The following is a 27,983-nucleotide window of genomic DNA, read 5'->3' as shown; positions in this document are numbered from 1 at the left end:
CAATGTAAAGAGAATTAAATACAGCACCTACAAAATAAAAGCGTGAGCACGAGAAAACTACAACGAGTTGTGCAAGTTAAAGCTGGTTTTATGCTTGTAGAGAACGCACGAGATCCTGTGGCAAATGGAGCGTGACTTTTGGTAACGTAGTGCTGGGTTTTGGATTGACTGTACATTAATCCCAAACATTTTTAACATAAACCTTGTCTACGGAATACAAACTCATTCCGCATTTAAGCCATTCAATGTATTAATTAAAAATAACAGTGGCAATAATGATGATGCATCGGCCAACATGTTATGACAACTAGGATCAAATAGTAGTAATTCAGACCACCCTTTTGCATAGCTTAAAAATGCTCGAATATACTACCTTGCAGAAGAAGCATTGAAAAACAAGCAGGAAATCCTAAAAGAATTGTACCCAAACTTTTGCAAGTCTTCACTGTTTGGCTTCATTTCATATACCATACACTACTGACATGAGAGTTTGTGTGTGAACGAAGTCAAAATAAAGGTATGGTGTCACTTGCCAGAGCACGCAAACTAAAACACTGCATTGTAAATCTGCAAGACTGAAAAATTTAACAACTGTGGTCATCGTAATATTACTGCTGTATCACACACCAGACGAAAACAAAACACATATCCTCAGCATTCTTTCTCTCAGGTTTCTACTGGATACTTGCATTAAAAGATTGAAGCCTTCTCATCATCAGTACATTCTCCATAAGTTACAAATGCAAGTCCACGCGTGCAACGTGCAGTCTGTAGCTTTCGTATTTTTCATATAACAAAATTACTTATTAGCTAACATTAGTTAATATAGTATGCACCTTAATATGATTTCTGGTTCTCTGAGATAGATATATGGATAATAACAGTGTTGTTGAAGTGTTGGTGATGGCACGAATCTGTCTTTCTCCCCTTTGTGCCTGCTGGTAAATCCATAGCCATTCCTTGTTACAGATTTTAAGCGAGAAGTTCCTCCATATTAATGGTGCACGAGTGCAAATAAAAGACTTCAAAATTGTGACCATGACTGAAATCGCAGCGATAGTGCACAGAGGCTGGAGCAGGGCCTGCTGCTGTTCACATTTCTGCACCTGGGCATGGGCGAGGGAGGATATTCTGACATGCCTGGCAATGCTCAGCCTTCTGCCTCGAGGCTTTAGGGAGATCTCATCTGATACACAGCGCTTCTGAGCTGTCAGCTATGAGTCTTAGGGGTACTGCATGGTCCAAGTTGCTGCCCACGGGCACATTTGATGAATAAAGGGACTGAAACCAAAAGATAGAAGGCCAGACTCAGTGCCGAGAGCAAGACCTGAACAGCACAAGAAATTTCTACCACCTCCGAGTACTAGAAGAAAATTAATTCCTAACTACAGATTTACAGGCTTAGCTCTGAACCTCACAGAAAGCAGCTCCAGCAGGGCTGAGACGTGGAACTTCCCAGCTGGCAGCCCAAAACCCAGCCCTTTTTTCAGCCTTCTCTTTCAGGATTAACCTTTTGAATTTTAGTTATGCAAGGCCACATGCCACACTGTGAAAACACTGCAGCTCTCTGAAGACGTAACTCCTGCAACAGCACCCCTGATATATTTTATCATGGTAGCAGTCCACATTCTTATCCTTCTTGAATAACTATGATCTTTGTATTTTTCTTTCCCTGCCTATGGAAAAATGTGGTAATTTGTCACAACTGTGTTAAATCAAAATAGAGGCTGTGAATGAATAAGCACGTGTGGTCAGTATAGACACCAGCTGCCACGGTTGTTTTTGGGAACAGAGAATACCAGTCGAAATCAGGGAAATGATGAAGAATTTTCATGGCCCTTCACTTTCACAGAATCACAGAATCATCTAGGTTGGAAGAGACCTCCAAGATCACCCAGTCCAACCTCTGACCTAACACTAACAAGTCCTCCACTAAACCAAACATCACTAAGCTCAACATCTAAACGTCTTTTAAAGACCTCCAGGGATGGTGACTCAACCACCTCCCTGGGCAGCCCATTCCAATGCCTAACAACCCTTTCGGTAAAGAAGTTCTTCCTAATATCCCGCCTTTCAGTGAAGGACAATCAAAAGATCCAGTCTTTGAGGGGGTGCTTTTCATGTGAAACCCTAAAAAAAAAAAAAAAAAAAAGCAAAAATCACTGGCTCTGTACAGGCAGCCGTGTGAAACTCCAGTTAGTACTGCCACGTGGCACCAGGAGCAGTCAGGTCGTTCGTCTGGAAAAGCTGACCCTCAGGGAGGTAGCTTCCATATAAGTGAGGACTGCATGAAAAAAAAAATAAAATAAAATAAAAAAATGGTGCCTTTTGTGTTCAGCAGCAGAGAAACCAATGGAGAATTTGCTTTTTTTTTTTTCTGCCAGCATCTCTTATATGAAGCATGTGAGTGCAGGCCTTGGATAACAGCCAAGTCTTTAAATAGCGCTGACCACCAGCGGGGGAATCCAAAAGTAGATAACACACGCAGATTAGCAGGATGAAAACCAGCCCTTGTTCCATGCTGTCGCTCTGAAGAGCCCGGCCATGACTCAATCCCTTTGCCTTGCCACGGAAGAGCTCTTCTGAGTCTGAAAGCCGAGCGGGTCTGGTTCTCCTGTGGCCGACGGTGGCTCCGGGCAGCACTGCCACGCCATACCCCATGTGCCTGCAATGCCCACGGCGACCAAAACCAGCCCTGCTGATTCTCTCTGGGATGTTAAGCACGAAACCTCAATGCACCAAAAAGACAATTGAAATAATTTACATGCATTTGATGTGTGGCATGCTGCATCTGTTGCGTGCTTTCCATATTCATGCCATTCCTAGTGGAGAAGCACTTGCTTTGTGCTAGATGGGCGTACGCCCCCGGGCCTCTCTCTTCTCCCATATATATTAATTCTTTCAATGGGATTTCTTTCTGCTTCCCTGTCCCCGCGGAGTGATGATGATTTGTCCTATCAGCTCTCACAGTGGGTGGATAAACATTACTAGCCTCATTTCGTGCATGGGGAACCCGAGACAGAGGGGCGATGTGCTGGCCGCAGTCACGGGGCAGAGCGGCTGTGGGCACCGGTTTTGGTACACAGGAATTTCTTTGTGGCCTCCCAGGTGTATGCTCTGTTGAGCTTTTCAAAACTGAAGGACAGCATAACCTTTTAGGAAAAACAGAGGAAAATAAAAGAAAACACAGCAGCTACCGCGTGCAGCACGGCCACAGCGGTTTTCATTTACAGCAGAAAAATGTGTGTGCTCAGTTTGGGTGTGTATAAATGTTTTTTCTACCTCTGGTGGACCACGTTTTCTTGCACACACGTAAATGTTTGTGGGTTGAGGTGTGTGGGTATGTCAGGATGATCCAGGCAGGGAACGTAAAAGAATACAGGGGTAGATGACATTAGAGAGGAACTCAAAAATAACCCGGTTGGAGGGGGCCTGTGGCCGCCCAAAAGACTGCGAAGGGTTGGTATGATTTCCTGGCAGGGCCGAAACAAAGCAGCCTGACCTCACGGCACCCCTGTAATCCTTCGCTTACCCAGGGATATCCAGCACCGCCTTGGCTGGGCTCTCGGCCACTTTAATTAAAACAGCATGGAAGCTGGCGGCAGCCAGTGCACCTGACACGTAGGAGGGCTTACTTGCTCCTTCAAATGTCAGAAGCAGGTCAGAACTGTGAGACAGCAGAAGTAGCCGATGGAAAGTCCTCAGGGCAGCCGCTAACGCGATTAGCATAGCTGGGAGCTGGCGAGGCAGAGCGGCAGAGGTCCCCCCCCTCACCTCAGCACGGCCCCTCAGCTCGCCAAGGGTTATCTCAGGCCACGCAGGTGGCCAGAGACGATTCCCTGCGCTTCTCACGTCCTTATTCTCCCTCATCCTTCCCAGCAGTGCCCCCCTCGGAGCCTGCACATGGCTGATTAGTTAGCAAAAGGGGTTCCAGGCCACGGGAGATCTTTCCAAGCCCTTCATCCTCCAAAATCTACAGAGGGAGGTGTGTTTTGTTAGCCTCGTGTGAGACCGCTGTGCCTGCAGCAGCTGCTCTTTGCTGCTCCTTGATGCGGCGGTAGCATTTATCAGGGTTCCTGTAGGCCATAATTCGGTGGTCTCTGTAGGCCCCGGGCCTTAACTCTCCGTGCAAGAGCTCCCCTGGATCAGACCCAACATTTGCCTTGTGCAGCCTCCTGCCTCAGGAGGCACAAAAAGGCAAAGGAAAGCAGCACAGCGATCACACAGGAACGTAGCAGCGTTGTGTCCCCCGGGCTCCAGAAGTCCTTGGCTGAAGGGCTTCCTCCGGAGCCACAAGTGCCCAACAGCCCTTTCTGCATTTATTTTTTTTCCATGACTCTCTCTAATTGCTTTTGCAATAAACACAACTTTTGGCATCCACAGCGCCCTGGAGCAGTAAGTTCCAGAGCATAACCACACACACTGTGTCAAAGCAACCTTCTTTTGGCTGGTCTAAACCTGTCGCCTCACAATTTTCTTCATGTTCCCGCAGCTCCTGTATGCAGAAGCGGTGAATAATTGACCCTTTTTAACTTTCTCAGTGACACTTTTAATTTCAAAGACCTCCATCATACCTAATACCCCTTTTTAAAGGTGTTATGTCCTATTTTAGTTCATTATTTTACTCCTTGCCTCTCTTCTGGTACTGTTACTACTTTCGTCACACCCTTTTTGACATAGGGAAGCCAGAACTCCACATGCCATTTGATATGTGAGCACACAACCTGTGTGTGCATATATATATACGAATATATATAAAAACTTGCTCTGTGTACAAGACTTTTATATGTAAAGCTTCTCGGTAGAAGCACATGGGACGTCCTCTCTACCTGCGGTATCACAACCCTGCAGATGGGCTTCCATGTGCCCACTGGCCCAGTGGAGGAACCAAACAGCGGGGGACATCCTGGTCCGTCCTGTGACAAAGTGCTGACAACTAATACAGCAATTTTTCAGATAAATATGGAAAGTGTGCAGCCAGGTGTCCAGGTAGAATGAGGCTGGCTGAGCCCCATCAGGATCTGAGCATCAGACAGAAACCTAAATCCACTTCAGTACAGGTGGTGATCCAGCCTGTATCTCCAACACTAGCAGGGGAATGGGAGGACCCAGCCCCCAGCCCCTTTTCCAGTGAATGCTTGTGCTGTAGAGGAGGCTGGAAATCTCCATCATCAGGAGACCTGAAAAACAAGGTAGACAAACATCTCCACAGAGATTTGAAAAACGATGTAGACAAACATCTCTCCAGAGTGATGCATGTCTGACTAATCCCCCTGAAGCAAGAAGACTGACCAATTGACCCTCTCAAGGTCTTTTCCTCCCCCAGCCTTAACGTGCCTGAGATTATCTCACAGATAAACAGATAAACCCTTGTTTTCTTAGAGCACATCTGTGGGGGACAGTTTGCAAAAGAGCTTCTTCTACCATCCTTCCATCAACATTTCCCATTTCATAATGTCTCTGCACCTTTCTAAAATGATATAAACCAGAACAAACCCACATCTCTCAGAAGCTGGGTGATACCTCCTAACCCTCAGACGTATCCTTTGGCATTCGGGTCCCTTTTTGATTTTTACAGGATGGGAGAATAGAGAAAACAAAAAATCCTTATCAGAAAATAATAAATAATAAATCTGTCTTGGGATCTGCCACTGAAACAACAGCGGGTTTGTTTTTGCAGTTGACAAGCATCCTGAACTCAAGTTATTGTAATGAAGTTTAAGTAGCTGCTTTCCAAAATGCAGTCTTTTAGTCCTCTTCCCTGCTTTCCTCTACAGTATTTTAAAGTGATGCTTTGCACAACAAAAAAAGTTGATCTACCCTTTTGCTTATAATGACACCTTTATTCTTGCCATTAACCTGGAGCATCCGTAGCAAGGTTTGCTTTGTAAGCCTAACTAAGGGTGTTCCTTATTTATTACCTGCTGGCGAATTCAGTGTCAGAATTTTAAGAACAACACCAACAACATGTTGTGTGCTCTAATGATTATTTTTCTACTGACGAATCCTCCTAGCGCTCACACCTCATAACAATGAATGAATTAAAAGGGCAGTACTCAATTTCAGGCTTCAAAACACCTGTGGAGCAAATTCCATTTCATTAAATCACAACCTACTGATTTTAACAGGGCAGAACTAGCCCCTCCAGTGGTTAAAAGCTCAGTAGACCCCAGCTCATCACACGAGGACGCTAATTATCTGGGGAGAACGCTATTTGTGTGCAGCATTCACGTGGCCAGGAGCCCGGAGAGGTGGTACCAGTTACAGGCCCAAGATTAAATTTTTCTTACGCTGGTCCTGGGGCATTCCAGGCAATGTGGGAATGAGACTGGTGGCAAAATCTTTGGCCTCCTACCAGGGTGAGGAGTGCCCTGCCTGCCATCCACCGGCTCCTGTTCTGCCACCTAGTGGGATATCTCTGCACATCACAGGCACCTCAAGAAGCAGGGAGCCTTACATCTGGAGGGCAAACACAGACATCTAGTGGGGACAGGCTTGTTGAAGTCCTCCCAACGGGGCTGGCTAACCAAGGACACAATTCAGCATAGGCAGAGGTGTTATTTGGCATTAGAAAAAAAGCTGTTGGAATCTGGAGGGGGTTCTGGAGGTAGAAGACATGACCTAGGATGAAGATCCAGAAAAAACAGCTAAGATATGAGATGGAACTGTGATGTTAAATAGGATGAATTACACCCTCATTTTATTTATTTATTTATTTACATATATATATATATATATATTTTTTTTTTCACAAAGCAGCTGAACCAGTCAGGTGTGCATTGATTCTGTTTTTGTGGATTAATTTATAGTTCTACTGCTCTGCTGTAAGTCCAACCAGTGAGCTTAGGGATCACTGCATGCAGATAGGGCAGAGTCTGACCACTGCAAACACAAGCACTTAAATCACAGCTCCCCTTTTCCTTCAGTTTGGCATGGAAGGAGGAAGCCCTTTCTCCCATGTATCTCTAATCTGAGTCAAAGGACCATATAATTTTATATTCAAATAGGACTATAGTATGAAATTGTACCAGGATTAAAGCTTTGGGCACTGCGGAACCTGAATGCTTCTTCCTCTGTGCACGTAATTTCCACACACACCCATCTTGCCATGCAGGACAATGAGCACACTCCTCTCTGGCAACATCCCTTTTCCAAACCCTCTTGTCCATTCTAAATAGGGATATGAGGGAATTATTTTTATCCCAATTGTGTAACCATACTAAACAGGTGTAAATGACAGCACACAGCTCATCTAAGAGTCATTGGGCCACACAGAATAGGGCTAGAAAGGACCTGGGGGCAGGCTGTCTCTCTGTTGCAGGGCAGGATTGGGTTTTATCTGTCATTCATGATGGATCTGACATAATTCCTGATCTCACCTGAGGCAGTTTCTAGTCTAGCCTATCCTCAAAAGCCTGCAGGGACAGGAAAGGCTGTTGATAGTCCACTCATTGCTTCTCCACTGACAGTACTGGAACTGCCCGGTTCTCTGTCCTGTGCCTGCAATTGATCGTTTCTGCTCTGCGCTCAGGAACATAACACCAGAGGAGCCATACGGAGGCAAACCAAGATGCCTCTAGTGCAGCATCTGCTCGGTGTCCTCTGGCATTTGCCAGCAGCAGAAGCCTGGGGAAGAGCAGAGGGCCAGGGCCAGGGCCAGGATAATGCGGCACTTCCCCCAGCACACCCCCTCAGCTTCCCGCAGCATGTGGCTCACAGCCTGTCTGAACCTCATGTTGCTTCTTTCTGTTTAAAAGCCCTCAGTGGATTTTCCTTTAGAAAATTGGCCTGACTGCTCATTGGCCCACTGGCCTTGATAAAGTGTCTTCCACCTATTCAGGCCATTTGTCCAATGTGTCAAAATCAGCCAAGATCCAAGACAGGAGCAAAACTGGGTTTTTCTACCATAGTTCTAGTCAAACGGACAGCAAGTCTAAAACACGGCTACAGCTTTGGGCAGTAGCCTTGCTTTAAAGTTCTTATCTTGGCAGTTTAAGTCCTGTTTTTACTAAAAAAGCACCAGCTGTGGTGCAGGCCAGCGTGACACCCTCACACATCCCCACTGGAAGGGCTCTAGGTAAGCTGAAATAGTGCTTTTGATGGCATGGATAAAAAGGCTTTTTGTTTTTATCCAGGGACCTCTCTGTCTGCCTGAAGAAGTGCAGCTAGCCATCCTTGAGTGAAACAGAGCAGTGGGTGTAAAACCATGGAAGACGCAGAGGATTTTCAGTGACCCGGCCACAAGATGAAGAACTGCAAAAACTGTGAACATCAGGGTAATAAAATCTGCATTGCTTCTGAGTGCAGGTGGGATTGCTAAACAGAAGACCTTTCTAGCATTCCGAAAAGTGGTGCCTTTATCTATCTAATCCTTTATCTATGTAATCCATATTCCACTGTGAGTAGGTTGGACCGGACAAACTGCACTGATAGTCAAAGCTCAACTCTTTCCAGTGCCTGTCTTGTGGTCTGGGATTCTGGCTTAGTACACTGCCAAGGGAGCTCCAAGTTACAAATTTCGGCTTGAAATCCAGAAGTCCCCAGTGATTGGCAGGGACTGAAAGGCTGGGCTGTATTGCATAACCTAAAAACGCGCAAAGAGTCAAACTGATAATGTGGTTTTCTGATAATGCGGTCAATTCCCAATGAATTGAAAGGTTTAGCACCTAGAGATGAAGTCTTCATTGCCCTGAAACTTCCTGAAAAGGGAATTTCAACAAGACCAGTTAGAGCTGTTGTTTCCATCTGGGTGGGTGGGATGAGGGGCTACAAAGTCGCAGCTCCTAAATTCCAGCTGGGTGTGTGAAGACACAAGCTGATCACAGGCCAGGCCTCCCTCCAGTTCCAGCTCTCACTGCTGTGGGTCAGGCTGCCGGTGTCAGGCCTCCCTGGGGCTGGGGCTGTGGGGTCAGACCCTACATGCAAATCCTACGTGCAATCCCTACGTAAACAACTGTGGTGACTGCCTGGCTTGTCTTGTGTTGGTTGGTCTTCAATTCTATAGTTTTTCTCCACCAGGCTATACACATTTCAGGGCCCTCTCCCCACATCCAGTATCTGATGTAAAATATTATCACTTCTATGTGACTTTCAGAGCCTCCTTAAAGGTTAGAACACACTGCTCCACTGCACAGCTTCACCTCTCCTCCTCAGCCTCACTTCTCATTTATTCCCACACACTGCACCTCGCAAGAGGCTCAGTTGTGGGCAGGATCTCCTCGCTTTCCATACCAGTCAAGGCAAGTCGCCATGACGGGCTGAAAGCGTACTGTTTGCTTAGAGAAAGAATAGCAAAGTATCAGCTGTCGTCTGCCATTTTAATCCAAGACACAAGTAATTAGTTGAGCACAACGATATCCAGATGCTAATATTTAGTGTAACTGAGTAGCACCACAGTAATTCATGGCTAGCTGAGATGCATCTTCCATGCAGGAGGCTTCTTGCACAACTCTGTAGACACCTGCCTAGAAAATCCTGCTCAAACGATATTCAAAGGCTTATCTATAAAAACACAGGAATTTGTCAGCCCATGAGGATTTACATGTCTCCAGAGATGAGATGCACTGTCAGGAAAACCTGTCTTGTCATTTTAGATGTCAATCAGCATCTAAAATGTCCCCTGCTGCAGAGGGACCGCCTTTTTAGACAACTGCTTTGACATGCATTAACCCTGGCTCAATGCATGAAGTGCCTACAGAGAAAGCAAGTGAGGAATGCTAAAGTTTTCTTCAAACAATGCTGTTTTCTGAAAAACTGTTTTTTAATGCATTTTCTAATCTATTTCATCACAAAGGATCAGCATGTTAAATAATTATCTGTTTACATGGCATCACAGGAAAATTCTCAGCACTAGTATCTCTGTGCTTATTGCAAAGCTGCCATGGTTTTGGCTGGGATAGAGTTAATTTTCTTCTCAAAGGTTCATATAATGCAGTGTTTTGGGTTTTTGATGAAAATAATGGTGATAACACACAGATGTTTTAGCTGCTGCTGAGCAGTGCTTTCAGAGCCAAGGACTGTTCAGCTCCTTGTGCTGCCCTGCCTGCGGGGAGGTTGGGGTGCCCCAGGAGCTGGGAGGGGACACAGCCAGGACAGCTGGCCCAAACTGGCCAAAGGGATGTCCCATGCCATGTGGCAGCACACTCAGCAATAAGAGATGGGGGAAAGGAAGAAGGGAGGACGTTCGGGGTGATGGCATTTGTCTTTTCAAGAAACAGTTACATGTGATGAGCCCTGCTTGCCTGGAAGTGGCTGAACACCTGCCTGCCGATGGGAAGGGATGAATCAACCCCTTGTTTTGTTTGGCTTGTGCGCACAGCTTTTGCTTCGCAGTAAACTGTCCTTATCCCAACCCACAGGCTCTCACGTTTTTACCTTCCTGATTCACTGCCCCTTCCTACTGTGGGAGGAGTGAGTGAGCGAGCGGCTGGGTGGTGCTGAGCTGCCCACCCGGGTTAGACCGCAGCAAAGCCTACAGCAATTTAAATATCACCAGGATTAGTCCCAGGATTTATTCACAGTTGTCTGCGTTTAAATCAGTTTTAGAAGCAACTCAAGTTAAAAGGACATAAAACCTTGTCAATGCTCCTAGTTTCATTTAAAGCTTTTAAAATTTGATGTTGATTTAGCTTAACTCCACATCAAATTGGTGTTCACACAGGAGCCTTGACCTATTTAACTGATGCATTTTAAACAAAATCTCCCATTTCATGGCTGCAAGTCTGAATGTAGAGCTGCAGGCAAAGCCACCCGGAGGTCCATTTACTCTACCAGGAGCGCCAGAGGGTTTCTACCCTGACTCCAATAAACAGGCAGTCACCGAATTCGTACAAAGTTTCGATGCTACTATAGAAATATTCATTTTTTTCTAGAACGATCTCTTCAAAATGAAACCAAGCCGACACACACCTACAAAGTGGATGTTTTTAGCTGCATATTAAGCTGCGGAGAAGGAGCCAAATGTTCTCCCGTCACTCAGCCCACTGCTAAAGATGTAAGCTGCTCTTTTTCCACTGTGGCAAGGCTTGCAAAGAAAGGGAATAGTTATTATCAGGCCAGCTGACACCGATTAAAAACACAAGTTTGGGGGCAGAAGCCCCCTCCTCAGGTCTGAAGTGGCCGTAGTAGTCTTGAAAGCAAAACATGGTGGAGAACGACCACTCATAAATTCAAATTATGTAAGCAGCTAGACCATCTAAAAAATAATAATAAAAAAAATAAAAAGAAAAAAGAAAAGAAAGAAAAAATAAAAGGCACTGATATATGGAGCAAAGGAAGGGATAGCAGGGGAGGAGGAGGAGATATAAAGAGGAGCTCTTCTGACCCCCACAAAGAAAGCAATGAGTAATTTACTGCCTGAGGAGGGTGAGGGACAGGGAACTGCATCCTGTGAGGAGGACGAGGGACAAAGAATTGCATCCTGTGCCCTGCTATTCTGTGTATCAATTCTGTGATTCTGATATCTCTGTCACGTCTGGGACTGTTGGCAGCATTAGGTGTTTTAAGTCCCATGATGTCTTCTGAAGGTCTTTTGTCAATGTCCCCTAAGGATCAGGGCTCAAGGGAGGTCTACATTTATTTTGATGGAGATAAGGTGATGCATGGAGGTGTGCGCAAGGGTGGTAAAAGGAAGGCTAGGGCAGCATTACTGCCCTTAGTATCCTGCCTTTCACCTCAGCCTGACTGCTGGGCCTAACCCTTGGAAGAAAAAAAAACATTTTTCTCTCTTTCCCCAGTCAGTCCATCAACAAGAAATGGCGTGTCTGTGTGCAAACCCATGTATCTGAGGGAAAAGTAGCGGTAGGAGGAGCCTAACAACCTCTCAACCATTATTTGATTTAATTATTATAATTTAATTATTATAATTTAATTATTATAATTTAATTATTATGACCGTTCATTGTTATTTTCAAAACACAGCCGAGCCCCTTGGCGAAGGGTATCGCCCACAGGCGAAAGGGGGGGGGGAGCCGCGAAATGGCGGCCGCGCGGGGGCGCGCGCGCGCGCGTGCGCGGCGGGGTACCGAGGGCGGGCGGGCGGGCGGAGGGGGGGCGGGAGCGCGCATGCGGCGCGGTGACGCGCCGGGGCCGTGCCCGCTATATGAGCCCCGGCAGGCGCTGACTCGGCCCTTTCCGCCTCGCTGCCGGCCGCCCGCCGCCCGCCGCCGCCGCGCAGAGCACTCCGGCCGCTCCTGCCCTTCCCTCCGCCTCGCCCCCGCCGCCATGATCATCTACCGGGACTGCATCAGCCGTAAGGGGACGGGGGGGGGGGGGGGGGGGGGGTGAGGGGGGAGAGGGTGAGGGGACGAGGACCGGGCCTGGGCCGGGAGCGGGGCCGCGCATGCCCGGGGGGGGGGGGGGGCACGGGCCCGAAATGGCGGCGGCTGACGGGCGCTGTGTGTGTGTGTGTGTGTGTATGTCTCTCTCTCACCACAGAGGACGAGATGTTCTCGGACATCTACAAGATCCGCGAGGTGGCGAACGGCCTGTGCCTGGAAGTGGAGGGGAAGGTGAGTGGGCCCACGGCCTTCTTTTTTGGGGGGAGATGGGGTGGGGAGAAAAGGATGTTTTTTGGCTTTTTTTGGGGGCGGGGGCAGTTCGAGGGGTGCCTCAGAGGGGTTGGGGGGACCCAGAGGGACCACAGCTTGTAATAGGGCTGTGGTCAGGCCCCAGGAGGGGAGCCTGGCCCAGGGACACCCCGCCCGTGCTGCAGTCTGTTTCCTTGCCTCTAGCTGTGGCTCTGAAGTCATGCCCTGCTGTCAGGCCGTAGGTGTGTAAGAAGAGCAGGAGTGTCGAGGTTTTTCGCAGAGCCTTGAAGTTTTTTGATGTCTCTAAATCTAGATGGTCACCAGGACAGAGGGTCAAATTGATGACTCTCTAATTGGTGGCAATGCCTCTGCTGAAGGTCCTGAGGGAGAGGGAACAGAAGCCACGGTCATAACTGGTGTTGACATAGTAATAAACCACCATCTTCAGGAAACCAGCTTTACAAAAGAGTCGTACAAGAAGTACATCAAGGACTACATGAAAGCGTAAGTGCGGGTGGGCTTTTTCTCTGGGTGGGACTGCAGGGTTCCTAGGTCACAGATCTTAAAAGTAGTGTTGAGTTTTTTTCTTAGTAGATGTTAGTTCTGATGCAGGTGCTAAACTGGCTGTGAAATTCGGTGATGTCTTAATACTTGGCAAAACTGAAGCTCTAAAGAATCAATACTGGACTATCTAAGCTTATCTTGGCTGAGGTAGAAGACTAGATCACATGCTTTGGGTAGTATTTGTAACCTTGTTGTTTTCTTTGATTCCTCTGTGCCAAACATTTGTGTGGAGGGGGGTGGGGTGGTAAAGGAGAGCTTCCTGAACTAGACAACTTAAATGTCCAAAGCTGTGTGTAAAATGGAGCTGTTTGCTAGTTCAAAGTGTAGTTCCTATTGCTCAGACTTTGGTGGGCTGGCATTAAAGGTGAAAATGCTTTTTCTGTGATACTGATGGATAATACTCCTGGTGTTCTAGAAATGACTTTTTTTTGTCTAGCACAGACCCACAAGTAAAATGAGTTTGTTGTGAGTGGCAGGCACTGTTCTTCTAATTCACTAGCAAAATGAAGTTAAAATCTTGTGGGTTGGTTTTCTGGAGGAGTGGTGGGAAACACAACAAGATCAAACAGTGACTGCTGGTAACTTTCTGCTATGATGGGATGCTGCATGATGAAGTCAATAGGCTAGAATGTGTTTTCAAAGCTTGCTTTTTTTTTTTCCTCCCAGAATCAAAGCCAGACTTGAGGAACACAAGCCAGAGAGAGTAAAGCCTTTCATGACAGGGGCTGCAGAACAAATCAAACACATCCTCGCTAACTTCAAAAACTACCAGGTAACACAACTTGTGTTTCCTTACAGCAGTACTTCGGTAATACAAGCTGAGATTGGTTTATCTGCTCAACTAGCTTGTTGAGTTCTGAAGCTCCCTGTTTAGGGGACATCTCACTTGGACCCTCTCTGAGAGTGTTTGTGGTCCTGAGAGTCAGGGAGGAGAAATAGTTCGAAGACTTCTAGGTGTTTGGGGATCTTGCCTCAACTTTTGCAGTACTTGTGGTGATAACTACAAGCAAAGTTAACGACATGAGAACTGTGGAGTTAAAGATGTGGGAGGTGAATCACTCTGGCCCCTTTTCCCTACTTCACTGTTCATGGCAGCGTGGTAATGCCATGTGGTACTAAAATGGTCAGCTTGCAGGAAACAAACCCCCTGCAGCTGGTCAGGGAGGCTTTTAAACTTAGCTTGGAGATGTTACAGCTGCTTTGCGTAATGGGCAGTGTCTCCTGGTGATAGCTCACTGAATGTCTCAGTAACGTGTTTCTCTGAAGTTCTTTGTAGGAGAGAACATGAATCCAGATGGCATGGTGGCTCTGCTGGATTTCCGTGAGGATGGTGTGACCCCATATATGATTTTCTTTAAGGACGGCTTAGAAATCGAGAAATGTGTAAGTGCCGATCTGAATCGGGTCAACGTGCCTAAATATGTCATTAGCTCTTCAGTCACTCAGCAGTATCTCTGCTAAAAGCTGAACAGTAACTTTAAAAACCTGAAGTTCACACAAGTACAGTCAGATTGCTGCTTCGTGTTACGTAAAGTGGCCAAGACTTCCCTTGTATGCCACTGAATCATGCTGAAAGGGGGCATGGCTTCACTGCGGTGACTCACCGTGACGTAACTGCTGAGAAACGCAGGAAGAGTTGCCTCGGTGAGCTGTGTGCAGTTGGTTATGTCTTCGGACTGTCAGTTTGAAAACAATGCCCCCTGAAATGGAGCGCTTCTATTTTGGATCCCTCTGCTGTGGGTTAACTCTGGAGCGCTGTACTTTATTGTGTTTCACTCTTTTTCCTTAATCTGCCCTTATTTTGTTATGCAAGAGCTGTGTTTAAACGTTGCCCTGAATTTGGGAACATGGTGACACCTGACTGAGTGCTTAACCTTACTCTGTCCGGAGGCTCCAACTGTTTGTGCTCAGGCAGCACCTCTGGTCTGCTTTCTTGTTAGTTGTGTTTGAATGTGGTAGCAATGAAACTGTTTAGATCCCATTGCTTGTATGTTTTGGCTTATTCTGGGCGTGTTATGATTGGTTGGGGACCAGCAGCACAGGATCAATCCCGGATTGCTTTGTCCAGTTATCCTGGACTTAGGAAGCCTGCTTATAGCCAGCCAAACTTACCTGTAAAGCCATTTACAGGCTTTCTGGTGTGCAAGTTGTGTAAAGATGCCACAACTTCTAGTGTGGCACGGTAGCCCGACTGTAGGAGCTTGTTATTGGCCAAAACAGCAGCTCCTATCGCTTCACTGAAGTGCGATGTGTCCTGGGCCCTGGAAGCTCCCCTGAGCAGAAGCCTGTGCACCTTCCCTGTAGCTGGGCAGAGTTTTTGGGTGCACAATCAAGGCAACTCCGTGTATTTCAAAGTGGGGGTTAAAGAATAGCGGGGCATCCCTACTGGGGGGAGGGGGAAATGTTCACAGCTTTTTGGTACGGCTCCTGTAAGAGCGCATACATCAGACCTAGAGCCTGTCCTAAACAAGTACTAACTTGAGAGGAAATCTGAAACTCGGTGCGTCAAGCAGACAGGATGGGAATGAGCATTCGGTCTGGCTCGATCCAACAGCTGATGCCAGCTGCTCCCTAAGATCATAAAAGCGCTCAGCATCCTCTGATAGACCATGAGCAATTTTCCTGTGGCTCTCTGGTTTGCACTGAGATGCAAAAATAACTTCCTTGTGCTTTCTGCCTGCCTGGCTGTGGCAGCTCAGATTGAATTGGGGAATACAAAAATAAGTTGCAGAAACTTACCGTGACTGTCGTGACCTTGAGCTAATGCCTGCTACTCTTGTTGCAGTAACGAATCAAACAGTATGGTTTTGGATCACCTGTCTTCATAGCTGGCTGCTGTTTCTTCATCAGCACAACACCAGGAATCGGCGATGTCTAACAACTGGACTGATGTCATCTTGAGCTTTATTCACTTAATTTTGACCCTGATTTGGAGTGGAGGCATTGTTTTAAAAAAAAAGAAAAACATCTGTCATGTAGGTTGTCTAAAATAAAACTCATTTAAACCCATCCTAGGTGATGCCTCTTGGTCTAACGTGTTTCTTAGTGGCTTGCAGGAGAGGTTTCAGCAAGATCTTTGTCCGAGGAGTTGGCGGTGTCAGGAGTGCAGCCCGGTTTGCTACCACTGGGCTGTCTCCAGGCAGACTTCGTGCAGTTGCTACCTGTGGCATTGGAGTGCAAGAGCAGGCTGAGGGGAATAAGGCAAAGCCTGAGAACTGCCATCGTAATGAAGTGGACCTTCTCTCCTCATCTTTTGTGAGTGCACAGAGACTTCCATCTCTGGGAGAGACACCAAAATTAATTGGAAGATTTAAAAAAAAAAAAAAAGGATGGAATATGTGCTACTCAAGCTAAGTGCTGGCTGAGCTGCTTCATCAGACGAGGATGTTTGTCCTCAGAGGTAGTGTGACTTCGGGATTAAGGTAGGAGGATGGGTGGAGCAGGAGTCCAGCACCAGCACTCGGAGCTGCGGCGCCGGCTCCTCTCTGACAGGCAGCCAGGAGCACACTGAACAGACCTCACTGGAGTTGCAGGATTTGGGTGCGTGGCAGGGCTTGGGATTGAGCCGGGTGCTCACAGCTTGCTGTTCCTGCTGTGTTCCTCGCCGGGAAACGCATCCCTTTGACAGACCTGGAGCAAACACCCGTTGCTTCTCTGGTTCTTGTCGAGATGCCACAGCAACGGGCTCCTTGCGCTTTCTGCCTGCCTGGCCTCGTGGCAGTCCGGATTGAAGAAAGGAGCACAAACGCCCTGAGGCAGCCTCACCAGGGCGAGCAGGTCTCCGCTGCTGCGGGCAGCGGGGTAGCTCCTCCCTGGGGATGCTCTCCTGAGCTGCAAGTCTTGAAGTTACTACAGTGACAGCAGGGGTTTGGGAAGTGAAAGTGCCTGAAAGGGGAGAGCACGGCCTCCAGCACTGCTGATAGGAGGCCCCAGGCCTCCCAGACACCCAAGGTGCCCAAAGTGCAAGCAGAGGGAGGTTTGTGCAGCAGTCAGATAAGGCAGCGGGCTGGGAGGAGCGAGGTAGAGGCTGGAGGTGGGAGCAGAGTGCCCCCAAGCAGCTATCTCAGGGGTGTTTGAAACACACCCTGCTGTAGTCCTGTGGGAACTCGATTTAAACTCCATTTACATCCATAACTCCTGCCCGGAAAGGTCTCGGGACAGCTGTTTTTCTGGCTGAGGTACAACTCGGGGGTAATCCGAGCAGCATGAATTAAGGCTCCTCTGCCCTCACCCACAGGGGAGGTATGCTCAAAATGTGGGATAAAAATAAAAACCAGTGAGCCAGCCCTTGGTCTCCTGGCAGAGGGCTTCATTTACCAGGTGAGGAAATGCAAGGGGCAAAGGCAAGGTCACACCAGTGAAAAACTGAGTTCCTTAAAGGATAGGGGATTAAGCGCTTGCTTGGTTTGAGACATTTAGTCCTCAGCAGAGTGACTTTGTGCAGTGCCAGGATCCGGCAGCTCTCGTCCTCCTGCTTGGCTGCGAACCCCACGCGAGGTCTGGGGCAAATTACAGAGGCGCTGTGTTGAAAAGCGAGGTGTTTAAAACCCCGATGACAGCCCTGCTGCCGGGCTGAATGGCGTACAGGAGCTCGTGCGCTGTCCTGTCTGCACTCCCATCCAATTGGAATACTCAATTGGTGTGAGCCCACATGCCGAACTCTTCGGTTACACGCCTAACAATCTCACGCTCTTCTTTCTAGCACAGCCTCTGCTGAGAAGCCTCCCTTCAGCCGCTGTGTTTTGGTCAGAGCCTGTTGGAGGAGAGCATCAGCCCGTGGGACGCTGGATTTTGTTGTGTTTGTTGCTGGCAGGCTGGAGGGGAAGGGGTTTTGCTCTGCTGTGCTTCCAAAAAGGGCGTTGCTGTCTCGGGGAAAAGGGGCAAATCTTGATGCTGTGCAACATCAAGGCTGCCCGGTGCTAGAGAAGAGGTTAAATGACTCGGAGGAGTCATTTTAGGGGTCTTTATGGTGGCGTGGGAGTGCTGTGGCTGGTAACCGCATGTACAAGCATCAGCTCGGGCAGAAATCAACTGTGCACAAATTTTCTACACAGCCTGTTTCCCCCTCGTTTGTCTCCCCTCCTGCCGTGCAGCTGCCTCCTCTCTATTCCAAGCAGCTGCTTTCTGGGGCTGAGAAGCTCCAGTGGTTTGGTAAGGCAAGGGTTTATACGGGTGCATCGGTGCAGCTTTGGGGTTGCTTCACTGGGACAAGTCCCCAGTCACAACAAACAACCCTGGTAGTTAAACAGACCAAACCCAAGGACAGCTCGGAAACAGCTGCGGCTTGTTTTAAACGTGCACTTATCAGGCTTGTATCTCGCATTCCTGGGGAAGGCGCTTTCTGCAGCTGGAGGGCTCTGCCATGGGAAGGGTTCAAACCCCAGGCGCGGGTTAAGTGGCTCTTTGCCCTGACAGCTCAGGTTTCAGCCCTGCACACCTTCACCAGCCAAGAGCCAGCTGGCAGCAGAGGGCTGACAGGTTATAAAAAGAAAAAAAAAAAAAGCCAGCACCCTCCCTCCTTCCTTCTTAGTTTCCTACTTCTGTGCTTAACCACGTGGCGCGTCGGGGCTGGCGGAAGAAAATCCCACGCTGGGTGTGCCCGATGCTCTCCTCGGCTGTTGACCTCCGTGCCGAATTCCTCCTCTTCTTCACAGCTGGGTTTTGATAGCTTGGGCCCAGCCCTCTCTGCAAATCCACTTTTTTGGTCATTTTTCCGCCCTTTTACTGCATCTCTCCAGCCTGCGTGCAGTGACGTGCTTGGGAAAAGCCCGTCTCCTGCAGGTCAGTGCCCGCGCTGTTAAAACCCAGGTGCTGCAGCAGCTGGGTCTTGCTCACGTGCCGCAATGTGCTTCCTTCCCTCGAGCAAATCGCCATCTCGGGCTGGCCTGCTGCAGTCCTGGCAGCGTTTTCAGCAGCAGCCACGTAGGGAGGATGCTTTTATTAAACAGCAGATCCGTCTGCATCACGCTGCCTCGGCTTCTTGCGCTGCTGCTGATTGCCTGGAGCGGGTGAGATGCCTCCCTCCGCTCCCATTGACCTCTCCAGCTCCGCACCCGCGGCCCCGGGATGCTCCTGCGATTGCAAAGCGAGATTTCATCCTCCGCCAGCTGGCAAATCAGTCCCTGCATCGCCCCGAGCCCGCAGCGGTTAAACGCCGCCTTAATTCAGCTTGGGGAGAAACGTCTCAGCAGGAGGAGAAGAAAAACTAGCCAAGCCTGAAAGTCTTCGGCGTAAACAGCCCCAAGTCCATCGCTGGGAGCACAGACGTGCTGTTTTGTGATCCCTGCTCCGGTGGCTTCATTTTCCCTTGCTTTTTTCAGCTGTTGCTCTGACAAACCTCCTGGAAATTTGCTCCTGGGGGTTCACCACCTGCCTGCGCCCTGGGGCTGCTCCCTTTGGGTGGCTCCGTGCTGCGAACCAGAGCTTGGAGGAGGAAAGATGGGTGTCCGGTCCAGCAGGCAGCCAAAGGAGCTCTGACGTGGCTGAAAATAAATGGCCAAAAATGAGAAGAAAACGGGAAGAGGAAGGAAGGAGGAATACTCTTTTTTTTTTTTTTGGGGGGGGGGAGGATAGAGCGTGAGTGCGGCATCTCTGCTGCCTCAGCCTGCAGGTAGCAAACCCCAAATGCCCTCCCTGTGCCAGTGGCCAGCCAGAGCTGCTGGCTGGGGGGTTATGGGGGCTGCAGCCCTTTCTGACAGCAGCATTAAGCACGTTTTTGGGGTGGCTGCTAACGCTGGCGGTCCTGGGAGCGTTATGCAGGAGCACAAAGGCGTTGTGCTGAGGATGCACGTAGCCGCTGCGTGTCAGCGGCGTGCTTCCAGCCATCAGACGGGAGCCATCGACTCGCTCAAATGGCGGAAAGGAGCCAAAATGCACAGCGCTGATGCTAGGAGGCCTTTTTGGACTACATATCGATTTTTCTACGGTACAGTGGTCAAGAAAGGGCTGGCTTGCCCGTGTCTTGCAGCTGCTGAAAGCTTTCAGCAAGCCTTTCTCCTGGAGGTGCTCGTGTCCCTGTGGAAATTTTAAGAATGAGTTTTAGGGATAAAACTATTAAGCGGAGCAAGAGTTCTGGTGGTGGTGCTCCCATCTCACCCACTGCACAGCACGCGTGGGGTTAGCCGAAATGATGCCGAACGGCACCTGCAGTCACGGCACTGGCTTGCAGGAGTCCTGGGTTTCCCATCCCAAGGTACTTGCAGGTTCCCTGCACCAAAATGCCATGCAGTCAAAGATTTTGGATGGTTTCGGTTAACGAGCAGAAAGGGGGAGCTTCCCCTCTGCCCAGCATGGCATGAACCAACTCCTCGGTGGTAAGAGCTGAAGGTGGAAATGTTAGACCTACTTGGTCCAGACGAGAGCTGAGCCTTGAAGGTTTTCCATCCTGCTGCTGGCACGAGAAGCGGGGCGGGCTGGGCCCAGCCCCATCTTTTTGCAGAGCACAAGGAGCTGCACGGCCCCTCCAGGTGAGCCTGGAGAAAGGGCTCAGCTCCGACAGCGCGTTAGCGAGAAAAACAGTTTGCTCCGTGTCGATGGAGGCTGACTCACGGAGATGCCATCTCGGGGACGCGTGACCGTGGGTGGGCAGAGCTGACACAGGCAGGAGGGCGCCCGGCTTGGCCGTAGCAAACTCGGAGCAGCTGCTGAAGGCGCTGGTGGCTGACACAGAGCATGGCCAGCTTCTAGGGGGCATCCACCAGGATCAGAGCAGCAAGCCCGTAGCGACGTCCCTAGGTCCCTGTGTTCAAGCTCCCCACCCCTTTCTCTTGTACTCTCCAGGCTCTCACTTTTTTGCCCCTTTCCAGCCCGTGAGCAGCAGGCTTTCAGATCTCGGGTAGCTCCATCTCTGTTCCCTTGCGTCTACCAACTGGGCACGTGCACCAGCAAAGCTGTTTTGGTGCAGGAACCCTTCACTGGTGGCAAGTCCTTGCCCTGAAGCTTTCAAACGAAAGGGTTGTTAGGCATTGGAACGGGCTGCCCAGGGAAGTGGTTGAGTCACCATCCCTGGAGGTCTTTAAGAGACGTTTAGATGTAGTCCTTAGTGATATGGTTTAGTGGAGGACTTGTTAGTGTTAGGTCAGAGGTTGGACTGGGTGATCTTGGAGGTCTCTTCCAACCTAGATGATTCTGTGATTCTGTGAAACGCCACGTTAGCTCCTGGGGAGAGGCGACTTGCTGAGCCAATGCCAGCGCTAAAGCAGGGGCTTTCCAACACCTTCCCACTCCGAAGCTGCTTTGCAGAGCGCAGCTGCTGCCGTTTCAGCATCACGATGCCTCACGTGTACGCTGTGCGTGCAGCCCCTGGGACTGCGCGGTGCCCACACCAGCACCCAGCACAGCAGGAGTCCCCAGCGTCTCCAAACCTCGAGAGCCTCCTCCTCGCGGCACTTCGCACCGGGTGTAACATCCCTGATGGCTCAAAGACCTGCTCAACAGGGAGAAGTGATGTTACGAGCGTGGATGCACTTTTAATTTAATTTAATGCCATTTAGGAGGTTAATGCTTCTGCTGGTTCCTGCGGGAGCTGCTCGTGGACTGTTCCGACCACTCGCACTGAAGAACACCCGTGCTAGCTGAGAGCTCGGCAGCAAGCAGAGGCAGCAGCACATGGGGAGACCAGCAGGGAAGCAGCACTCACCGCCGCTGTGAGCTCGTGCTTTAAATCAATCGAAGCGCGGGGGCCAGGCAAGCAGGCACGAACGCCTACAAGCCTTCTCCTCCTCTCTTTCAGCAGATGGCAATCCTGCTAACAGCACCGCGTCAGGTCTCCCTGCGGAACAAGTGGAGCAGAGCTGGGGATTTTGGCTCATTCTCACGTGCCGGCTCCGAATGAGGTTGCCCAAAATGCTAAATATTTATCGCGGCTTCACCCGAAGTGAGGCCAGTCCTCCCGTACCTCGAGCTGCCCCAGAAGGGGTAATTTGGGTCTCGTAGCAGTGCCTGCCCTGCTGCTTCTGTCTTTAGGGCATGCTGTGCTCCAGGACCCCATGGCTTGGGTGCAGGCTGGATGAGGCGCTGAAATCAGTCTGTTCACTGGGTATCTTTGCCTAGCTTATCCTGATGTAAGGTTTCCTAGCCGTTTTTTTTTTTTAATGGCATTTCTTCGTTGTCCCATTCCCCATTTTATTGGGAATTCTGGCACCATTCCAGAGAGGGCTGCAGGTCAGACAAGGCACCTTGGCTTTCCTCAATCTCCTCGTCGCTCGCTGGCTGAAAACCCCACTGCCCTATCCATGCCCTATCCATGTTTTTAACAATGCCCGTAAATATACATATGGTAAAAAAAACATAAACCCTATAAAAAAGTGTGCTCCGTTCGATTTCTGTTACAGCCGACTTACCCTGTCCAAAGGCCCTCAGCAGATCAATAAAACACCCACTTCTGCTTACGTCTTCTGGCATTTGAGGCTGACTGATTATGTCCCTCTCAAGCTGGAGGCAAAATGTGAAGCAGTAAGCTCACACAAAACCCCAAAACACATGCTGATCCAAAATACTTTCCTCCTAAGCTAATCCTACTAGCGGTCCCACTGGAGGTTAACCTTTTCCCTCTGAAATGGCAGGGTCGTTTTCGGTTCTGGCACTGAATTACAACAGTACCAAAGCAGAACTGCACGGCATTCCTGGCATGGTTTTAGAAGCCCGGGTGAGGAGCCACACCAGAGAATCCCACCTCGGCTTTCTTAGCTGCTCTAACGGGGCACGAATGCAGCAGAGCAGCCCAGCTCAGGGGAAGCGAGTGTTCTCACCCCCCGTGCTTGCAAACACGAGTCTGCAGAGGACTCGAGCAGCACGAGGAGGACAGCAGTGCGTGCAGGCTCTGGCTATTCCCGGGGAGCACACGCCGTACCGTAGCAAGCCAAGAACGCTGACTTCCTGGGCTCCTTTCAGCAGCTTCAAATATCTTCTGCAGCAGTCAGCAGGCTGGGCCCTCCTGCTCGCAGCATCTGAGGAGACGGGAGAGTCACTGGCAGGATTTGCGAGAGCACTCCCGGGTCCGTGGGACACGATCAGCTGTTCGGAAAGCCTGGACAGAAGGCTGAGCGCCGGCAGGAAGCGTGTCTGCAGAGAGGGGCTGACACGAACGACTCTGAAAAAAATGGTCTGAGCAAAACCACAATGTGCGACGCGCACAGAGAGAGGGGCGCTTGTTTTACAAAGCTCCTAGGGCATTCGATCCCCCTCCCAAGCTTTTATTCCTTCAAAGTGCACCAATAATGGTATCTTTGCTTTTAAAACAGGCCAATCATTTCATTACTGTGTGCAGAAGCGATGCACGCATCTGAAAGACCAGAGGGAATGTGTCAGCCACGCTATAAAATCTCACCTATTTCATTTACAGGTACACTAATGAGTTGTTTTCCATTCTGTTTTCTTTGCTCTGTTTTCTAACACACAAGCTTTCAGAACAAAATAAGTAGTCCTGTGCCATCTACCTCCCTGCTCCACCCCTAAAGGATGCTGACTGCACAACCTCGCAATGTGCACTTCGGAAATGGGGGAATGGAGACGTGGATACGTTAAGAAATCTTCCCCAAAACACATGGAAACCCTGTGGCAAAGCCACCAATAAAAACATGTTTGTTTGTTTTTAAATTCATACCTACACTATCAAAATCATAACGTGCTTTCAGTCAATAAGGCAGATCATTACTTGGTACAAATTAAAATAATGATTTTATTGGTGTGCTGAAGCATAAAACATAGATAAAATAATAATAATAATAAAAAAAGATAAATCTATTCCTTGACGTACTTAGTAGACAGACATTTCTTTTTTTTCCCCAGTAACCACCCAGAAGGGATTGTCTTCTTTCCCACACCTGCGTATCAAACTATCTTTCCTTTATTATTTTATTTGTTTATTTGCTCCCATGAAGTCTAAGGACTGTGATGAGCACCACGGCTGGGCTATTTTTCCCAATCCAAAAGGAGCACAGCGTCCGTGCCACCCAAACGTTACACAAAGCATCGAGCATCTTCGCAGCCTTCCAGACAAAGCCCTGACGGATCACAGCAGAAGCAAAGAGCATGAACTTGGCTCTACAGGAACGCAAAAAATACAAAGTTACAGGTTCCTCTAGGACATGTTTTCCTCCTGAGTTATTGAGGCTTAGAAAAACCACGAAGCTATCCAGAAAAAGCAAGATCTGAACTCAAAAGATTTCTAATAAAGATAAATCCAATACAAGTTTATTCTATAAATATTTTTTTTGTCAAAAGACAAACATTTATAGAAACTTACAAGAAATATTCCTCTGAAAAACAAATGAGGCTACGGAAAATTACAAAGTATTGGTTGTTTTAATTTAAATTTAGCCTTGCACAGTTGGGCTGTGCTCAGTTCTGTCTGTAAACCCACAACAGCTCCCTTGGTGCGGTCACTCTCCTCTGTAGTTCTCTTCTGCTTCGTAAGCAGTTTTGTTAATCACTCTTGTCTTCTACTTGGTAATGTCTGTATTCTGGCTTCAGCTCCCACGTGTTTTTGTGGGTCCCCTTCACGTTGTAGATGCCTATTTCTCGGAGAATTTCTTTCAAGTATATCTGAAAGGAAACAAAACCCAAGTTATAAACAGTTACAAATGAGTTATAAAGGCACCCGACTGCCACAGCTCCCACTTCACACATGACATCGCCTCATCTCCCAAATCCCATTTACTTCGTTAGCACGACCGACGAGGAAATAACCCGACAGACAGCAAAACCATGTTTCTTTACATGGTTGAGCAGCGCTGCCTTGATGAGGACCTCACTGAAAAGAAGGCTGGATAGCTGTCACCCCCCGGGGGGCAACACGGAGCGGAGCAGGAGGTGCTCGACCCCCAGGTGGGACAGCTCCCCCCCCCGGCTGGCATCGTGCAGCCCCAACAGGGCACGAAAAGTCAGGAGAGGGATCGGGTAACGGGTACAAGCTGCACGAGGAGAGGCTTCATTTTGATATAAGACCGACATTTTTTACAGTGGGAACAGTCTGGGTACGTGGTGGGGTGCTCATCACTGGAGGTGATGGCTGTGATCCCACGGGCCATGCCGTGATCCTAAAAACGGGCCGCTTGAAAAATCAAAAGGCTGAGATTTCCCCGAAGCGCCGCAAGCGTTAGCCGCGCAGTTGGTCTCCAAATCTGTGTGCTGTGCTGTTTCTTACCAAACGACAAAGGCGCGGGGGTGCTGGGATGCTCTCTGCTTCGGGAGCTCGCTGCCGCGATAGACGGCTCGCGGTGCAGATGGCGACCGTACGCGAGGAGCGCTCCCGGAGCCGGCTGCCAGAAGTCCCCAACGTTGCAGGTCCTTGGCTCTTCGCGCCTCCACCTGCACTCCGCAAACGCTCACCTTCGGTTGTAGGATGACCTTCGCTGTGAAATTCCTTCGGCCTGCTTTAAGGTAGCCACCGTACCTTTTGGTATGCCGCAGAGATCTTCCTGCTGGGATTTCACGAGCCGGGCTAAAAGCTCTTGGCTTTTTGGTAGAGGAATCAGCTTACTTGCACTAGAATTTTCAGTATCTCGAAACCCTCTGTCTTCTTCTGATCCCGTCAAAGCCCCGAGCTGTTGGGTTTCGTGCCGTTTTGCAAAGCTTGAAGCATTTTATTACTGCCTTGTTTTTAGAGGAGGGTCGAGTAGGTGCCAGAGGATTTCCGAATACACTCAAATATTAAGACTAGGAAGGGAAATTCAAATATTAAGGAAAATTATGGGGAAAAAAATGCAGAGCTCTGATAACCAGTAGTATGAACTTTGACACCAGACAGCTCACAGCTACCACTCTCCTTTACTCCTTATATTAAACACCAGCAATTTGCTGCAGTTTTTTCAAGAGCCATTTGCCTGCTTGTTTGTTTAAATATTAATCAGTGCTGACTTCGACTGATTGCCATGGCAACCAGAGGCCACAGTTTAAGAATCTCCACGTTGAATTCATAATTGCTTTAGTCTGAGCAATTTAATCCTCCATGAGTGCTTATACTGAGCAGGAGTTACGGGAACCCTTCTGTTCTCTGTAGCTGCAGTTACACTAAGTGAAAATATCTACATACTCCAAGCTTTAACACAGCAAAGATTTGCTGATGACCCCAAAAAAGAATCGCCCAGTCTTTCTTCTTTACACTCTGCTCGTGTTTTGCCAAATGGAAAAAATGGGAAATGAGTAAAAATATGCTCGCAGTCATTAAAAATAAAAGTGTCTTTTGGAGAAAGCGATTGTTACTCTCACTCCCGTTACAAGCAGAAATTTACGAAGCCCAAAACATCCTGATCCCACACTAACAATGATGCTTCGTTTAGACGGATGTAGCAAAATGATCCTTAAAAACCTGTCCCAGAGCACCGAGGGCTATTCAGAAGAGACCACTTTGTCCAACAGGTCGATATATATACCAGACGAGATGCGCTTCTCGTTTCTTAGGGTCTTTTCTTCATCCAAAGCAGCCGTGAATGGAGACAAGGGTGTTCACTGCTGGGATGACTTCAGTCTTTGAGCGAGCAAAGCCCAGCAGGTGGCAGCAGGAGATCGATTTGTCTCTGTACACCTTCCCAAATGCAATCTGATGTAGAGATGCTGTCATTATTTGGCAGCCGGGTCACTAAAACAAATGCGCTCACTACAGCAGCAACGAAGGTGCAAGCATTTTTGTACGACAATGCTGCTGTTGTGCAACGCGTTTTTTAAGAGGTGATGAGAGCAGGTGAAAAAGCTATTTATATCGGGTATGTGTTGATGTGTCTGCTTGCATCTCCACTGCTTTGTTTGCAATCCCTGTGTATGCGTGTGAGGTAGCTTTTGGTGGTGCCACCGCCAGATACTTCAGTAGATGGCCGAGTGTGGGTGGAAGATTCCACAGAGGGTGGGGGACACTCAGATTCAAGGTTAAACTCCCCTCCTTACCGTGCGGACGGGTTCGTGAGAATAAAAAATAAATAAAAATGCACTTAGGCAGGTGAAGTAGAGCAAGATGCAGTTACTGTGCTGAGAGAGCTGATCTGCAGCTGGGAGCCAGGTCTCAAGATGGGATTGGGAGGAGCGCGGCGCGGTCCGTGGCGGCTGGCAGCTCGCTGCTGTTTGGTGGCAGTACCTTTGGGTGACATTGTGCACGATGCATCCCTTGCCTCTTACTACTTGCTTCCATGCCTCCAAACCACCCACCCAGTTAAAAGAGGGTTACTTTTAACTGGGTTTCAGACCCAGTTCCCCAGGCAATGCCACTTCTGGGTCAAACCTTCTGGACTTCCAAGAGTTTCAATTCAGCAGAAAACCAAAATGGAGGAAAATCAACCCGAACTGAAGAGCGAGATGAAAGGTCAGCTGCAAGTAAGGGCAGTTCAAGCTGGGACAGTGCACTGCAGCAACCGAGTGTTTCAAACACAGTCCCATTTGCCTCCCCTGCTCCGGGTGGGGGAACTAGAAGTGGTTTTAGGGCAGGCAGCTGAGAACGTTGACCCAAAAAATCACTCTGCATGAACAGACAGCACAAAATTGCTGGAGCTTCCAGACAGCTACACATCGGGGATAATCCTGCTCTACTTGACCTTACTGGAGAGCAAGTGGCGTGCCCAGATGACATGATGGTTCCTCCCGTGAGATCCCTTCTTCCCCAGCCACCAGGACCCACCTGCATCTTCAGGCAGGCTCAGCCTGATGGTATAGCACCACGAGAAGCCACTCATCTCCACATTCCTCGTCAATGCCAAATACCACACTTTAGAATCTGGTGAGCACTAATCAGGGACCTGTAATTTCTTCTCACAGAAAGATTCTATGTATTTATATACACGTAATCATAATACAGAAGTTAATCTGTGGGTAATCTCTTTGCACGGTTAAGGCAGCCTCTGCTCTGTTACACATCCTCTATTTTACATAAAAATTGAAACGCTGTTGTAGAATTATGAGATAAGA

General features: G+C 48.8%; 2 protein-coding genes and 2 non-coding genes across 4 annotated transcripts in view; 3 read left to right on the top strand and 1 right to left on the bottom strand.

Moving 5' to 3' along the window:
• The first annotated feature begins 12,086 nt into the window (after positions 1-12,086).
• TPT1 (tumor protein, translationally-controlled 1) lies at positions 12,087-16,100 on the top strand. Its single transcript, XM_035553315.2, has 6 exons — positions 12,087-12,250; positions 12,436-12,509; positions 12,841-13,031; positions 13,758-13,863; positions 14,358-14,474; positions 15,877-16,100. Exons 1-6 carry the CDS (start codon positions 12,223-12,225, stop codon positions 15,877-15,879), a joined length of 519 nt encoding a protein of 172 aa, XP_035409208.1. The 5' UTR covers positions 12,087-12,222; the 3' UTR covers positions 15,880-16,100.
• On the top strand, positions 15,682-15,811 carry LOC118251394 (small nucleolar RNA SNORA31). Its single transcript, XR_004779787.1, has one exon. It is a non-coding gene; the product is annotated as a small nucleolar RNA SNORA31 (small nucleolar RNA).
• Positions 16,101-16,702: 602 nt separating the features above from the next.
• LOC118251395 (small nucleolar RNA SNORA31) lies at positions 16,703-16,838 on the top strand. The gene has a single exon (XR_004779788.1). It is a non-coding gene; the product is annotated as a small nucleolar RNA SNORA31 (small nucleolar RNA).
• Positions 16,839-23,752: 6,914 nt separating this feature from the next.
• GTF2F2 (general transcription factor IIF subunit 2) overlaps positions 23,753-27,983 on the bottom strand; it is a 90,889-nt gene continuing 86,658 nt past the window's right edge. Inside the window, exon 9 of the mRNA XM_035553313.2 lies at positions 23,753-24,635. Coding sequence (XP_035409206.1) covers positions 24,516-24,635 — 120 coding nt within the window. The 3' untranslated portion in view covers positions 23,753-24,515. The remainder of the gene's footprint in view (positions 24,636-27,983) is intronic.

This window comes from Cygnus atratus, chromosome 1, assembly GCF_013377495.2.
Source record: "Cygnus atratus isolate AKBS03 ecotype Queensland, Australia chromosome 1, CAtr_DNAZoo_HiC_assembly, whole genome shotgun sequence".
Classification (NCBI taxonomy): Eukaryota; Metazoa; Chordata; class Aves; order Anseriformes; family Anatidae; genus Cygnus; species Cygnus atratus.
Note: the sequence above shows the minus strand (reverse complement) of the source record. Positions and strands in the feature narration are given on the sequence as shown.